The 15,227-nt window shown below is 29.2% G+C and overlaps 2 protein-coding genes across 3 annotated transcripts; both read left to right on the top strand.

The window, feature by feature from the left end:
- Positions 1–1,958: 1,958 nt before the first annotated feature.
- On the top strand, positions 1,959–5,851 carry LOC107621172 (isoliquiritigenin 2'-O-methyltransferase-like). Of its 2 annotated transcripts, XM_088487088.1 has the most exons (5): positions 1,959–2,077; positions 3,159–3,512; positions 4,329–4,642; positions 4,770–4,834; positions 5,305–5,851. In XM_088487088.1, exons 2-5 carry the CDS (start codon positions 3,244–3,246, stop codon positions 5,602–5,604), a joined length of 948 nt encoding a protein of 315 aa, XP_088343214.1. In that variant the 5' UTR covers positions 1,959–2,077; positions 3,159–3,243; the 3' UTR covers positions 5,605–5,851. The 2 variants fall into 2 exon arrangements, with proteins under 2 accessions (XP_088343214.1, XP_020969526.2); XM_021113867.2 differs by lacking the exon at positions 1,959–2,077 and having other exon boundaries at positions 3,108–3,512.
- A 4,408-nt stretch (positions 5,852–10,259) lies between these two features.
- On the top strand, positions 10,260–12,482 carry LOC107622471 (isoliquiritigenin 2'-O-methyltransferase). Its single transcript, XM_016324375.3, has 4 exons — positions 10,260–10,779; positions 11,353–11,669; positions 11,769–11,833; positions 11,926–12,482. Exons 1-4 carry the CDS (start codon positions 10,361–10,363, stop codon positions 12,226–12,228), a joined length of 1,104 nt encoding a protein of 367 aa, XP_016179861.1. The 5' UTR covers positions 10,260–10,360; the 3' UTR covers positions 12,229–12,482.
- The last annotated feature ends 2,745 nt before the right edge of the window (positions 12,483–15,227 follow it).

Genomic DNA, 15,227 nt, shown 5'->3' with positions numbered 1-15,227 from the left:
TTACAAATTTGGCTAGACATTATTAATTTCTAATTATTGTCATTAGTAATTATTGTATTGTTTTTTGTATATTTTTTTTCTGATTTTAAAATAATAGTTGATTTGGCAAAAATTGAGTGGTTGATTCTAAAATTTTGTTAAATAAGCGATGTTGCTGACATGACATTAATAGGAAAAAAAAGATATTTTAAAAGTAATGTGAATAAACTTATCCATTTACTTTTATATATTAAGGATAGAAGTTGATAATATTTTAGAGTTGATATTAATTATAAAATTATAAAGTGTTATATCATGTATATATCAAAAATCGATTATCAATTAACCATTATGTATAAAAATATGTATATGAAATCTTTTGTCTTATTATAAACAAGTTTGATTGTTTATTAATTGCAGGTTTAATTATTTTGTTATAGCAGGTTTGATTATTTTAGTTGGTGATCATTTAATTAGAAAAATATGAATTAATATATATATACACACACAATTAGGCAATAGTTGATTTTGTGGTTACGTTTTAGTTCACATGAAGTATTTATATCAAATTTCTCCTCAATATAGGATGAACATTGAGTTATATATATTATTGAAAAAAATTGCATAGCTAAAATTTTCGCATCTTATTAAATTATTGATGATGTGAGGTTATAAGAGAGCAAAAAATATTTTTCTTTTATCGTACTTTATTTACTTAGTTGCGTTTTTATACAGTAGTTTAGTTACTTTATGTGTTAACATTTTATAAAAGTATGATATATAAATTATTCATTTGCAATTTTGCATGTTAATTTTTAAAATTTATTTTTTTTGTTTGTCTCTCAATCCTTAATGATGAATCCATAAAATTTAGATAATAAAAGAGGTAAAAAATTTAATATATATAAAGTTTCTTATAATTTTCATAATATAATGTAAAGTTTAATAAAATAATGAAGGAAAAGTAAGTATATTCCAACAAGGTAAGTTGTCAAACTTCAGGGTTTGACTTTGATTACAAGGATAAGGCACTATAACATTTTTGTTCCATGGTCACGATTTTCTCTGTATGATCACGGTTTTTTAGGGTGACAAAAAAAAAACTATAGTCATGATTTTTTAAAAAAGAGTGGCTTAAAAAGGTCTATGGTCACGGTTTTGAAGGATGATCTAAAGGGGTCTATGGTCACAGTTTTTTACAGTGACAAAAAAGAGTCTATGGTCACGGTTTTTCAAAAAAGAATCACCTAAGAGGGTCTATGATCACGGTTTTCGGAGGTGACCTAAAAATTAGTGATTGAAACGAAGCAGTGTTTCGGTAGCATAAACACTTACAGTATTCCGGTGAAAGTGGGAATGAATCGAAGAAGGCAAGTGATTAATTTAGTTACCCAAGCATAGGTCGTAATTGTAACTATGTTATAAGTTGCATTCTAAGTTGTAACACCACATGAAGACATGATTATTATTGTCTTTTTTCAAGTTCAAGCAGCAGCCTTAATTAGTTTCGAAATTGCAGAATTAAAGTTTAATCAAATGCATGCATGCGCGGTCAATTTCTTTGACTAGTTAGTGTAAGCCGCCAGAAGCTAACAAGGAATGTAAAATGAATATAAAAGCAGGGTACAATATGGCTGCATATGATGACTTTTCCAGAAAGACGCATCAAATTTGCTTCAAAAACATATAGAAACAGTGCAACTTTATTACCTAATACTTACCAATGGAAAAGTCTAGGGGTCAACAACTTTTTCAAATTCTAATCAGCAAGTAACCAGCAAAGAAAAGTGAGCCATTGGATGAAATCTCACACCAATCTCATACCATTAAAATCATCATTAATAGCTATTTGATGGTTACAAATTACAAAAATTACTGGCCCTCTAGCACTGAGTCATCAGAATGCTATGACAATAGATCAATATAAATATGAGACCAAATTAATGCAAGGACAACACACATTATTATATTCACAAGACAAGTGAGAAAAGAAATTAAACAATGAGTTTGAGCTCCAAAGAGGAAGAAAACAATGCTTTCGTTTCAGCATTGGTACTTTGTTTTAGTCGGATCCAGTGACGGACCCAGAAAATTTATGGTAAGGGGGCAAAAATAATTCACATTATTATCAAAAGATATATTAATTTAAATTTAAAAAGAGCTCTTTTATAAAAGCATTACTACTCGCACTATCAGATTTCATAAGATAATAATAGAGATAAAAAACAGCATCTTATGAAATACTATATTCCAATTAATTGCTAAATTCATCAAACCAATCAGCATTAAATTTACCAAAAAAAGTCCCAAAATATGTTTGTAGAAAATTATATTCTCTTGGTTGACAATGATCTTTTCACAAATAAATTTGTCTAATTTCATCTCTGTCATTTATATCATAATTTAAAATTTTGGGTCGTTGTTCAGGATCAACTATGAAACTTTTTACATTGAATTTTAAAAACTTTTTTTTATTAGAAGAGACTAATGAAGTGACTTCAGATTCTAGTGGTAGCTTTCTTTTAAAATATTTTTCCATTATTATTTCTAAAAATAAAAAATATATATTCTAAATTAGTAAATTGATCGATTCACTTTAGAAATTTATATGCAACATAATTATATATAATAGAATAGAATGAAAGATAAACAAATAAATAATAAGGATCACTAAATCAAAAATAAAATAAAATATATAAATTCATGAAGAGAATATAAAAATAGATTAATACCTAAACTATAATTGTTTGAATTAAAATTTGCAATCGAAAATATGAAAAGAGAAACAATAAAATTGAAAAAAAACATAAAATCATAGAGAGCTGTATAAAACAAAATAGAGAATTTAAAATTTACCTGTTGATGAAGACAAGATGACCACTAAACAAGGAATAGAAAAAAAATGTTGAAAATATGAAACTAAGAAGAGAGTTTAAGAGAATAAATGAGTGACGACTAGGATTTGAGAATGAGAGAAGACTAAATTTAATTAGGTTAACTCATAATCAAAATGATAGCAAGATAAAATGGATTCAAGGTTTTAAATAATTAGTTTAATTTATTTGTAATGGGATCATTTAAAATTTAAAATGGGGGCATATTATATATGTATATATTTTTTTTTGTTTAAAAAAATTAAATGAGAGTGGGGGCAAGTGCCCCCCCATGGTTCCATGTAGGTCCGTGCCTGGTCGGATCACTCCTGCAATCATAAATGCAGCCATTGATCTGAATCTGTTTGAGATCATACCATCAAAAGGGATCATGTCTGCCTCGGAAATTGCTTCAAAGCTTCCGATTAAAAAAGAAGACACTGATATGGTGGCAAAGAGGCTGGAGCGCATGCTGCCTTCACTGGCAAGCCACTCGCTTCTAGAATGCTCTATTCGCATTAACCAAGATGGCACCAAAGAAAGAGTTTATGCTCTCTCAAATGTTGGTGCCTACTTCAGATCCTCTCGTCATGAACATGAATATGGCGGCTCCTTGACTCCTCTCTCTGTTCTCTTCCATCGAGTATATGATGACCTTTGGTAATCTCATTTATCTAAACACATCATATCATATGCCAAATTTGGTAACTGTGAAAATACGTCTACGCTACATGTACACCAAAATCAACTATCAAAACCAACCGCCAGTATATACTATATACACAAAAATATTAGTAACCGATTTTAGTGTACAAATAGTATTTTTGGTAAAAATATGTTTTCTCTTAGTTTTTTTTTTTATTTAAACCCTCCACACTTGCTTTTTGTTTATATAGATTGGAAAAACCATTAATCCTAGGTTACCACAACACACCCACATTACACACTCATTCATACAACACTAAACTAGCGTTTGTTTTGAGGTATTGAGACAGAGACTGAAACTCAGTATCATGTTTGTTAGTTCAGAGACTAATACTAAAATTTCTGTCTCTGTTCCTAAAACTTCAGTATTTCAGTACCTCCAAAAAATAGGGACACAAGGGACTAAAATTTTTAGAGATGGAGATTGAAACTTTAATAACATTTTATACCTAAAATACTTTCATTTTAATTAATTAATTTCAATTTTATCCTTTGTGCAAATTAAATTAGAGTTTCATTCTTGTTTCAATTCCTGTCTCCCATTTTTCACCAAACACAATACTGAGATTTATTTTAATCTCTGTTTTTTAGTCTCTGTCTCTCAGTCTCAGTCTTTTCTCTCCACGAAACGCTACCTAAAGAATTCATATTAATATTCGGCACATTCGCCAAAGTTCGAACCCAGGTGCAGCATATTAACTTATTAAGGGGCATACTTAAGCTAGGGCCTCAGCTGCACATTATTTCAAGTCTTAACTTTTCTTCTTGCAGGAAGGACGCAAAAGATGCAATTTTGGACCCAAATAACAATCATTTTGAAAGGGTTTATGGAATGCCAATGTTCGAATATTTGAAGACAAACAAAGAAATTAGCCATGTTTTTGACCAAACAATGGCCCAATCTGGCCCACTGGGAATGAAAAGGATCATAAGCCTATACAAAGGTTTTGAGGGAGTGACAACATTGGTTGATGTAGGAGGTGGAATAGGACAAACCTTAAACTTGATCATTTCTGCGTTTCCTTCCATTAAAGGAATTAATTTTGATATGCCTCATGTTGTGAAAAACGCACCATCATATCTAGGTATATACACATAGTTTCTGTCAGGCTTAATTATTTTATTTATAGCTTTTAAATTTTAATAATCAACTAAAGGACCTAATTCAATCTAATATCTACTAAGTATTAACACACTAATTTTTGCATAAAGGGATTGAGCACGTTGGAGGAGACATGTTCGAAAGTGTTCCAAAGGGTGATGCCATTATGCTAAAGGTTTGGTCCCTACCTGAATTCAGGCTAATTTTTTTTTTTTGTTATGGAAATAAAAGTGGTGATATACTTTAATATTGTAATTTTTGGTGTTTTTCAAAATTGTAGAAGTACACAAATTCCTGGGTCCGATTTCTGTACTTAAAATTTTTTAATTTTTTTTAACACAAATCCCTGGGATCGATTTGTGTACCTCTCAGAAATTCCTGGGTCCAATTTGTGTATCTCTCAGAAATCAGTCGGTCCGATTTTTGTACCTCTAGAAATCGGACGGTCCGATTTATGTACCTCTAACAAATCGGACGGTCCGATTTCTGCTTCTCTAGTTAAACGATCCCACATTTAAGTATAACACCCCAACAATCCACATTTAAGAAAAACACCACTAATTCCCTGAATTCATCAAATTTTTTTTATACAACATAATATATAGATGATGTGATATAGATTTTGTTTTATATTTGGGTTTCCAGCATGTATGTCATAATTGGTCAGATGAAGAATGCGTCAAATTCCTAAGAAACTGCCACGAAGCGTTGCCACAACATGGAAAGGTGATTGTTTTGGACTTCATAATGCCAGAAATCCCGAATTCAAGCAATTCATCAAAACATATTTGTGATGTGGACTACCTCATGTTTATAATTAATGGCGGAAAGGAACGAACCCAGAAAGAATTTGAGAGGCTATGCATCAACTCTGGATTTTCTAGATTCCAAGTTGCTTGCACTACTTCCTTAACTACGTTTGCAGTCATAGAATTTTACAAATAAATATTTTGAATATTTTTTTTTCTTTTTTGGTTTTAATTTAATTTGCTCCACCTTCTTGCTTCTTAGCTCTTGTGCACTTTTCTTTTATCTTCGTCACATATCATATATTGTGAGCAATTTACTATTTATGGAATAAGGATTGCGTCTATTTTTTTTTTATACCAAAGATATGAAATTCGAATCTGCAATCTCTTAATTGAGTATGAGGAGACTATGTTATTTGAGCTATTACTCATTGGCGAGTATTGCGTCTACTTATGTGATAATAATGTTGTACGCTTATTACATTATATGATTATAGTTGATTTTACTTTCATTTTTCATATACATGTATGTACTTTAAGATGTATACATACATGAGTTATTTTTTGGATTTTGAAAAATGAGTTACTTTAGTTGCTAGCAAAATTAAATTAATTTCTGTTTTGATTCCATTAAATTAATGTTGACGCATTGTATCAAGGAGGATGCTCTCCTAAAGACACGTAAAACGTCTTTTTGTAAAGACATTTATGTGTCGCATTATTATTAGACGTATTAATGAATCGATTATTTTTTAATTTCTTAACAAATTAGAATAAAACTGATTTTTTATAATAATAACAAAAAACTCAATTGTTATCAGATCCAGTCGAATCGACCAATTTATAAAACCCATTGGATCCTGATTTTTTTTGTTTTTTTGTTTAAACAAAAATCGGGGATATATTTGTCTTTTTATCAAAAAATTTAAACATGATTCGGTTTAAATTGTGTAAATCGATCGGATCAAATCGGGTCTAATAATTATAATGTGGATAATTGGGTTTATTATTATTGTTATAATAAACCGATTTTGTTCTGATTTATTAAAAAATAAATTATTAACCGATTTAATAAAGATGTCTAATAATATCATGTCACATGTAAATGTCTTAAAAAAAAGATATTTTTAATATCTTTATGGAAGTGATCTCCTTGTATTAAATTATCCATAAGACATTTTTTTGTAAGTTAGTTATATTTATCTTTCTCTAATAAAATCGTCTAAAAATTTTAATTGTTTTAACTTATTTTAAAATTTAAAATCAATTTAATAATTAGTATAAATAGATATCATTGTTCTCTCATAAAACAAGAACAACAACAATAATTTTATCTTTATCTTTTTTTTTCTCGTTCTTTTATAATTTTATTACCATGATTTATTAATGTGTCAAAAATTGACATGTGATATGTCATTTGGCTTTTAAGATAACAACAATCTATGAAAATACAAATGAAAACTTTAAAAACAAAGTATCAAGGTATTTTAACTAGACTATACATCACACCTATTATTACACATCTCATCTACATAAAAACAATAATGCAGGCCTCTATTATAATATTCCTTCGTGATTGTCATAAAGAGAGCATCCCAAAATACATTTTAAACATCTAAAAATAACTTTAAAAATTAAATAATTTAACATATATTTGGTGTGCGTTTTATTTTTGTCTCCAATTTTTGTTTGCTTTTTATTAAAAGTCTTGTTGTTTTATAAGAGAAAAGAGACGATAGTAAAAATAATGAGATCATCTTTTATTAGAAAATTAAATCAAGAATATTCAAGAGAGTAATACAATTAAAATATACTAAAATATCGAAGAAGTTCAAAATCAAATTGAATTGGAATTGAATGGAAGTTACACTCGTCACTTTCATACTAGAAGAATCATGAAGTGTATTGGAAGCTTCAAGATTGATGACTAAGCTTAATAAAGAATTTTTAAGATGTGCTAGAAATTACAAGAAGTTACTTATTTGAATAGTCAAAGTAAGAAGCAAAATTGGATAAGTATGTGTATTAAGAAGTTAGTAGAATCAGGAACGGACATAAGGGAGCGAGTGGAGACCTCGACCCCAATTTTTTTTAAAATAATTAATAGTAATAAGTTATTATGTATAATTTAATTTTAAAAATAAGTTATTTAGTATTTAGTCTAGTATAAATAAAAGTCCAGTCTAATTTAAATATTAATGATTTTTAATATTTAAAAAATAAGTAACAATATTAAAAAAATCTGAAAAAGATATTATTACTAATATTTTTTAATTAAATAAAAATTTTCAAATCTCATAATGTGAATTTTTTTCTTCTTATGACCGTCTTTTTTTTTATTTATTTGGTATTAATTCTCTCTGTTTCAATTGCTACAACTAAGAGATATTTTTCCACTATAAATATTGTGAAAAATAACTCAAAAACAAAATGAAAATGAATTTCTTGCTAATTATCTTTTAATTATATTAAAAAGAAAATTGCTGAAAAATTTGACATAAATTCTATTATCGATAAATTTTATGATACGAAAAATCGACCACTTCGTTAGTAAAAAATACACATATTTTTTGCACTTTAAAATATAATTTCTATCGGTGTATTTTTATAATACATCTTATATTATATAATTTTTTACATAATTTTTAATATTATATGTGTTATTGGCCCCATAATAACATTCCTGGATCCGTCTCGGAGTAGAATCATAAACTTTTAGTACGAAACTTTGCCTATATAAAGGCACATATGTCTTATGTATTTTGTGTGTTCTATGAAATGAAAAAGATATAATTATGTGAAGTCCTTCTTTATTCTATTATTTCATATGAGTGTTATTTAGTGAGTTTGAGAGATTGAAAATATGATAATGTTACTTAAGAAAGTGAGTGATTTTAGAATCAATTAAGTGTGGGTATTATATTTACATCTTTTATATTATTTTTACCTTTTTTTTTATCCAAACAAAGTCCATGAGCTTAGTCTAAAATCTAGAAAGATGACTTTTCTGTTGTTAAATGTTACCCTCCGAAATTGACGAAAGGCTACAATGAAAGCTCAATTATGTTTATATTCAACTCTTTTAATTAATTATTAGGACACCGTCCAATAATTTAATTAATCTTTGACAAAGTGTTCAATAATTAATCAACATATACATATGCATGTCAATTTCACCCAACAGTTACAGCACCAACAAGCTAAGTGAATGTTTCAACGTTCAACGTTCAACGTTCAACTAACGGGATATATATTTATAAAAAAAAATATTATTTAATTTGTATATCTATAATTAATTGGTAAATAATTTTTTATATGCATATAATATCATTTATTTTAATTTAGTTGGCTATACAAATTTTAGTTTACACCTATTTCAAAAAAAAAAATTGTTACTTCAAACTCTTTAAAATGTTAAACTTGAGCTCCTATATTGAAGGACTATATATTAGGTTTATTTTTATAAAATAAAAAAAAAATTAGATAGTGATTTTATTTGATATTAATGGATTAAAGGATTTTTTAAGGGTTAAGTACGATTTTCGTCCCTAAGGTAAGGGATTGAAAAATTTTTTTTCCTCAACTTTTTTTTCTTACAAAACCGTCCCTAAAATTTAACTTAATTTTAAAATCGTCTTTCGGACGAAAATATCCTCCCCTTCTTTCCCAAAATCAACAGAGAAGCTGAAGCTGAACCAAAAGTTGAAGCAGAAGCAGAAGCAATACCAATGAAACAACAACAACAACAACAACAACAACAACAACGAATAATAGAATCAGAACAACAACAACAACAACAAAAGTAACTAGAAGCAGAAGAACAACAACAACAATGGATAATAGAATTATAAGAAGAAACATAAAAAAATCATCATCATCATCATCGTCAAGAACCTAGAAAAACAAGAACCGAGATGCAGAACTCAGAACTCAGAAAAATAAGAAAATCATCAACATCATCGTCAAAACTCGTAATCATTAACAAAACTCAGAACTAAAATTCTTCTTCTTTCATTAACAAAACTCAGAAATTCTTAAATTCATCTTCAATTACAAGAATAAAAAATCTATAAATATAATTACTAACAATCTCTCTAGAAACCCTTGTTGCAGATTTTGCACATGACAACCACCACCACTTCTTCGACAACGACGAACCATAGGGTGCGTGCCAGACGCGTCGTGGCAAGGCGAGGGCGAGGGCGAGGAGGAGGAGCAGAAATGGCGAACGACGAGGAGCAGGAGTGGCAACAACAAAGAGCAGCGGCGGTGGCCCTTCCCCTTTCCTTCCCTCTTCCCTTCCCTTTCCCAAACCAAACAAACCCCTGGGGCGGTGATACCCTTCCCCTTTCCCCTTAACCCATTTTCTTTTTCTTTTATTTAGTTAGGGGTATTTTCGAAATAAAAATTAAAAATTTGGTAAAAATAATAATTTTAAAATTAAGTTAAATTTTAGCGATAATTTTGTAAGTAAAAAAAAGTTAGAGACAACAAAAATTTTAACTCCTATTTTAAAAACCAAAATCGTAGTTAACTCATTTTTTAATAAAATTTTAAAAGTCAATAAACTGATAAAGAACAAGCTAAGTATTACAAACACTCTTAGAAACATTGTTTATTTAAATCATCAGATTAATTTTACTTTTAAAATTAATTCCAACCGCATTATAAACACACACTCTTAAGAAACATTGTTTATTTATTGTCATTACTCATTAATATAGCAGCAGATTTATAATAATAATTACAATCATTAACCGGTTGCTTCCAAGTTCCAAGAGAGCATGTAGTCAAATCTTATGCAACAAAAATATCTCTTAGCTTGTGTATTTAACACTGACTATTCTACTTGGTGAAGCATATATATAGAGTGATCAGTGACTACATACATACACACACTAAATTAGAGTGACTTTAATTAAAGAGTAATAATTAAAGTAGGTTGCATATATATGAATATGATGAGTTCAATAACCACCAAGGAGGAGTACGATGATGCTTTCACCAAAGCTGCTTCCTTCGCATTTGCTCAGGTGTTTCCTGCAATCTTGAACGCTGCTGTTGATATGAACTTGTTTGATATCATATCAAAGTCAGAGAGTCCATTAGGCATGTCAGCTTCTGAGATTGCATCTAAGATTCCAAAGCAACACAGTGAAATGGGTAGCAGACTTGAACGCATGCTGCCATCATTGGTGGCTCGTTCTCTTCTGACTTGCTCCATTCGCACCATTAATGAAGATGGTGACACTGAAAGAGTTTATGCAGTTTCTCCTGTTGGACAATACTATACAAGTAGTCATCATGATGAACAAGGAGGCTCCTGGATTGCAATGTCAACTGTAAGCTACCAAGGTTACCGTCATCTTTGGTAATTAACCTTACTTAATTACCTTAACTTATTAGCTTTATTCATTATTAATAAGTTTTCCTTTCATCTCAAAAAAACAAATAACACATGACTGCGTTTGTTTCTGAGAACAAAATAAGATAAGATACTGAAAATAAGACATAAAGAATATAAATATCAAATTTGTTGTTTTTTTATATATATATTTTTTGTGATAAACTAGAATAAATTATGAAAATCTAATTTATCCTCATTTTTTTTTATTCAAACAATTTGAGAAGAAAAATATAATAAAAAATATATATAATTATAAAAAATTAACAAAAATAATAAAATAAAAAATAAGTTGTATCTTTTATTAGTGTCTGTGTCCTTTTTATCGGAATGAACACAAGATACACTAATGCAATGTCTCTTGACACAATATTTTTATCTATATCTCATGTCTCATCTATCAAACATAATATTATGTTTCTATGTCTTTGTCTGAGTGTCCCGTCCTCATAAACAAACACATACTAAGATATGCAGAAAGTTATAAAAATTGAGAAGTAGAAAAAGGAAAATTAATGATTATTATTTTTGAAAAAACAGGACAGATACAAAAGATGCAATATTGGATGCTAACAATCACAATCATTTCCAAAAAATGTACGGAAAGATGGCATTTGAATATATGGAGACAGACACAGAGTTAGGTAACCTTTTCGGACAAGCAATGGCACAAGCTGGGTCTTTAGGATTGAAACAACTTCTTAATGCATATAAAGGCTTTGAGGGAATATCAACTTTAGTTGATGTTGGAGGTGGATATGGACAAACTTTGAAACAAATTCTCTTGCAATATCCATCAATTAAAGCAATTAATTTTGATTTGCCTCATGTTGTTAAAAACGCACCCCCTCATCCAGGTAATTAGTTATTACTATTTTAATTTATTTTTATCTCATGTATTGAAATATACAAAATACATACTAAAAATATTACTATTTTGCATGATCACTGATAAGGGATAGAGCATATCGGAGGAGACATGTTTAAAAGTGTTCCAAAAGCTGATGCCATTTTACTCAAGGTTAGCATTTTATAATTATTCAAATTTATTGATTATCTAAGTCATCAATATATTTTATATTAATAAAATCTAACAAAAACTCCTCATTTCAGCATGTATGTCATAACTGGGAAGATGAAGAATGTGTCAAGTTTTTAAGAAACTGCTATGAAGCTTTGCCACCACATGGGAAGGTCATAGTTTTGGATGCTTTATTGCCAGAAATTCCAAAATCAACATCGTTTAAGGATACACAGGCTGTGGATCTCGATTTTCTTATGTTTCTAGTTCACGGTGGAAAGGAAAGAACCCAAAAACAATTTGAGAAATTATGCAAGACCTCAGGATTTTCACGATTTCAGGTTGCTTGCAATGATTCCTCAAATGTCGTTGCAGTCATGGAGCTTTACAAATAAAAATGAGAGTAAAATGACAAATAAATTCACGAAGATTTAGGCTTCGAATATATTAATTTAAGAAAAAAATATCAATAAAGTCTTATATGATAATAGATGTTGACAAATCATATTGAAATTAAATCCTTTTGTCATGATCATTGAGACTAATCTAAAAATAACATAGAGTGTACCACACATGATTCATGATGAAGATCGATAGATGACTAATTTACTGTTGTTAGCATCCGAAATAAAGAAAAGGTTGGCTACAATGTGTATCTTACTATCTAGTGACCTGAAATTATGTATAAATATATGTATAATTTAAACATAAAGATTGAAAGCATTCCAAACTACAAATTAAACATCTAAAAATAACTTTAAAAATAATTTAACATATATTTGGTGTGCGTTTTATTTTTATTTTCAATTTTTGTATTTGTTTTTATTAAAATTTTTGTTTTCTTTAAAAAAAAAAGAGACAATAATCTTTTATATTATTTTTACCTTTTTATCTCCAAACAAGTCCATGAGCTCAGTCTAAAATCTAGAAAGATGACTTTTCTGTTGTTAAATGTTACCCTCCGAAATTGACGAAAGGCTACAATGAAAGCTCAATTATGTTTATATTCTACTCTTTTAATTAATTATTAGGAAGCCGTCCAATCATTTAATTAATCTTTTGACAAAGTGTTCAATAATTAATCAACATATACATGCATGTCAATTTCACCCAACAGTTACAGCACCAAGCCACCAACGGTGAATGTTTACTAATGAGTTATAGTTCAAATAATATAAAGAAAGTTTAGGAGCCATTACTTTTATTAAAATATGGCTAGCACTTAACCAACAAAAGAGAAGTGAGTAATTTCACACTATTAAATAAAATCTCACACCATTCAAAACACCAATAATAATTAATTGATAGCTACAAATTACAAAATTTATTAAACCCAGCCCCTAACACTTCTCAATAGTATAATCTAGGGGTGGGCATGGTTTGGATTTTTATAAATCCAAACTGGATCCATTTCAGAACCAGTTTTATAGTTCATGAAACTAAACCAGAATTGGATTGAAGAGAAAAACCGGTTTAAAAAAATAAAAATCAATTTTAAACCGATTTTAGAATTTAAATCCGATTTTACTTACAAACCGATTTAAAATCCAGTTTTACGTATAAAATCGATTTTAAATCCAGTTTACATATAAAATCGGTTTTAAATCCGGTTTTTTTAAATCCAAATCTAAAATCCGGTTTTTTTTTTATAAAATCCAATTTTAAAATCAGATTTTTTAACCTAAAATTCAATTTTAAAACCAATTTTGAAAATCCAGTTTAAAACTAGTTTCTTCAACCAAAAATCTAATTTTAAAACTAGTTTTTAAAAATTCAATTTTCAAATCAGATATTTTAACAAAAAATCTACTTTTAAATCCAGTTTTTAGAAATTCAATTTTCAAACCATAACTTTTTTAAAAGTAAAATTAATACTAAAGTCATTTTAAAGTGTATAGGTTCATTACAACTAGAATTTGGTTCTTTATAAATCTAATGACAATAGCTAATCTATATAACATTTAATCATTCTCAAGACATCAAAAGAATACCACCAAAAAATATCTCTAAAACAACAACCACAAAATATCAAAAGATGCCAAATTGCCAACAAAATCATCAAACAACCACAACCTTTGAGGAAAATATATCTGCAAATAACAAAATATACCTTTGTCATTTTAAAACAAATCTTTGAATGAAAGTATTAAACCAAATGAAAATATTAAGCATACCTAGTCATCATCAAGATTATCAATTGATGCCGCCATAGAACAAGCACCATCATTAGAGGAAAATATATTTGCCAAGGAATCAAATTAATTATCAAGTCTATATTCAACAACTTTTAATTGGTAACTAATACCTAAATTCTAAAATAGAAAGATAACAAAAACAAAAATAAAATAAAATGAGAACAAATATGAAACAAATTTTATACCTTGATTAACTTGTTGAAGAACTTCACCATCATCATCTAAAGCAGAGAAAAGATCTTCCTTAAGCCAATCTCCTATGCAGACTAAGGCTTCTACCATTCTAGGTGGTAAGGAACTGCGGTATGGATCGAGGACTCTTCCTCCGGTACTAAATGCAGACTCCGAAGTTACCGTAGAAACAGGTATAGCCAATACCTCACGAGCCATATTTTCAAGAATTGAAAATCGGGTTGAGTTGACCTTCTACCAGTTTAGTATATCGAACTTATGGGAGTATGGCTCGCATTCTTCTTGTAAATATCTATCAAGTTCAGATCTTGTATTTGTTTTGCGATCGGTTGCTTGCAGAAAAAAGCCCATGCCATGAAGATCGGTATTAATGTTGTTGGCTTGAACATCTTGCGTATCAACTTCACTTGCTTCCTCAGAACTTTGGTATTACTGATAAAGTAACTTTATACACTTGGACAACTTTGACTTCAATTCGCCTTCTTTTTCTTCTCCAAAGAAGTAATCCAAGAAATAATTGACATACTCAAATCTTTTACATTGGATTAAGTACGATAGCAATCAATAACAACATATTCACCGAATCAGGATTGCCCCAATACTTCTCATACTTAACCCTCATCCTTTCTGTCATTGACATAGTACTAAAATCAATAGAATCACAAGAATGACGAATAAATCGTCCAATTGCAAATACTTCCTTCATATACATATCACTGGTAACATATAAGATACCAGAAACACATATAGTGGCATCACTGAACACTCGCAAAAAAGGTACAATGGACTCAACATACTCCCAGTCTGAATCAGAAGGAACACCTCTCCCTTTTTCTCCATTCATCTCTCCTATATAGGCATTATCTTTCAAAGCAAGCAACTCAAATGCTTTGCGATGCTTCAAAGCTACCTCTAACATTTGATAGGTAGAGTTCCACCTAGTCTCAACATCCATGCAAGGCAAGCCTTTATATTGGATTTTTTCTAGTTCAACACACTTTTGAAAC

The sequence above is a fragment of the Arachis ipaensis genome, chromosome B10 (assembly GCF_059453495.1).
Source record: "Arachis ipaensis isolate K30076 ecotype BB chromosome B10, ASM5945349v1, whole genome shotgun sequence".
NCBI classification, from domain to species: Eukaryota; Viridiplantae; Streptophyta; class Magnoliopsida; order Fabales; family Fabaceae; genus Arachis; species Arachis ipaensis.
This window is presented reverse-complemented; position numbering and strand designations above follow the sequence as displayed.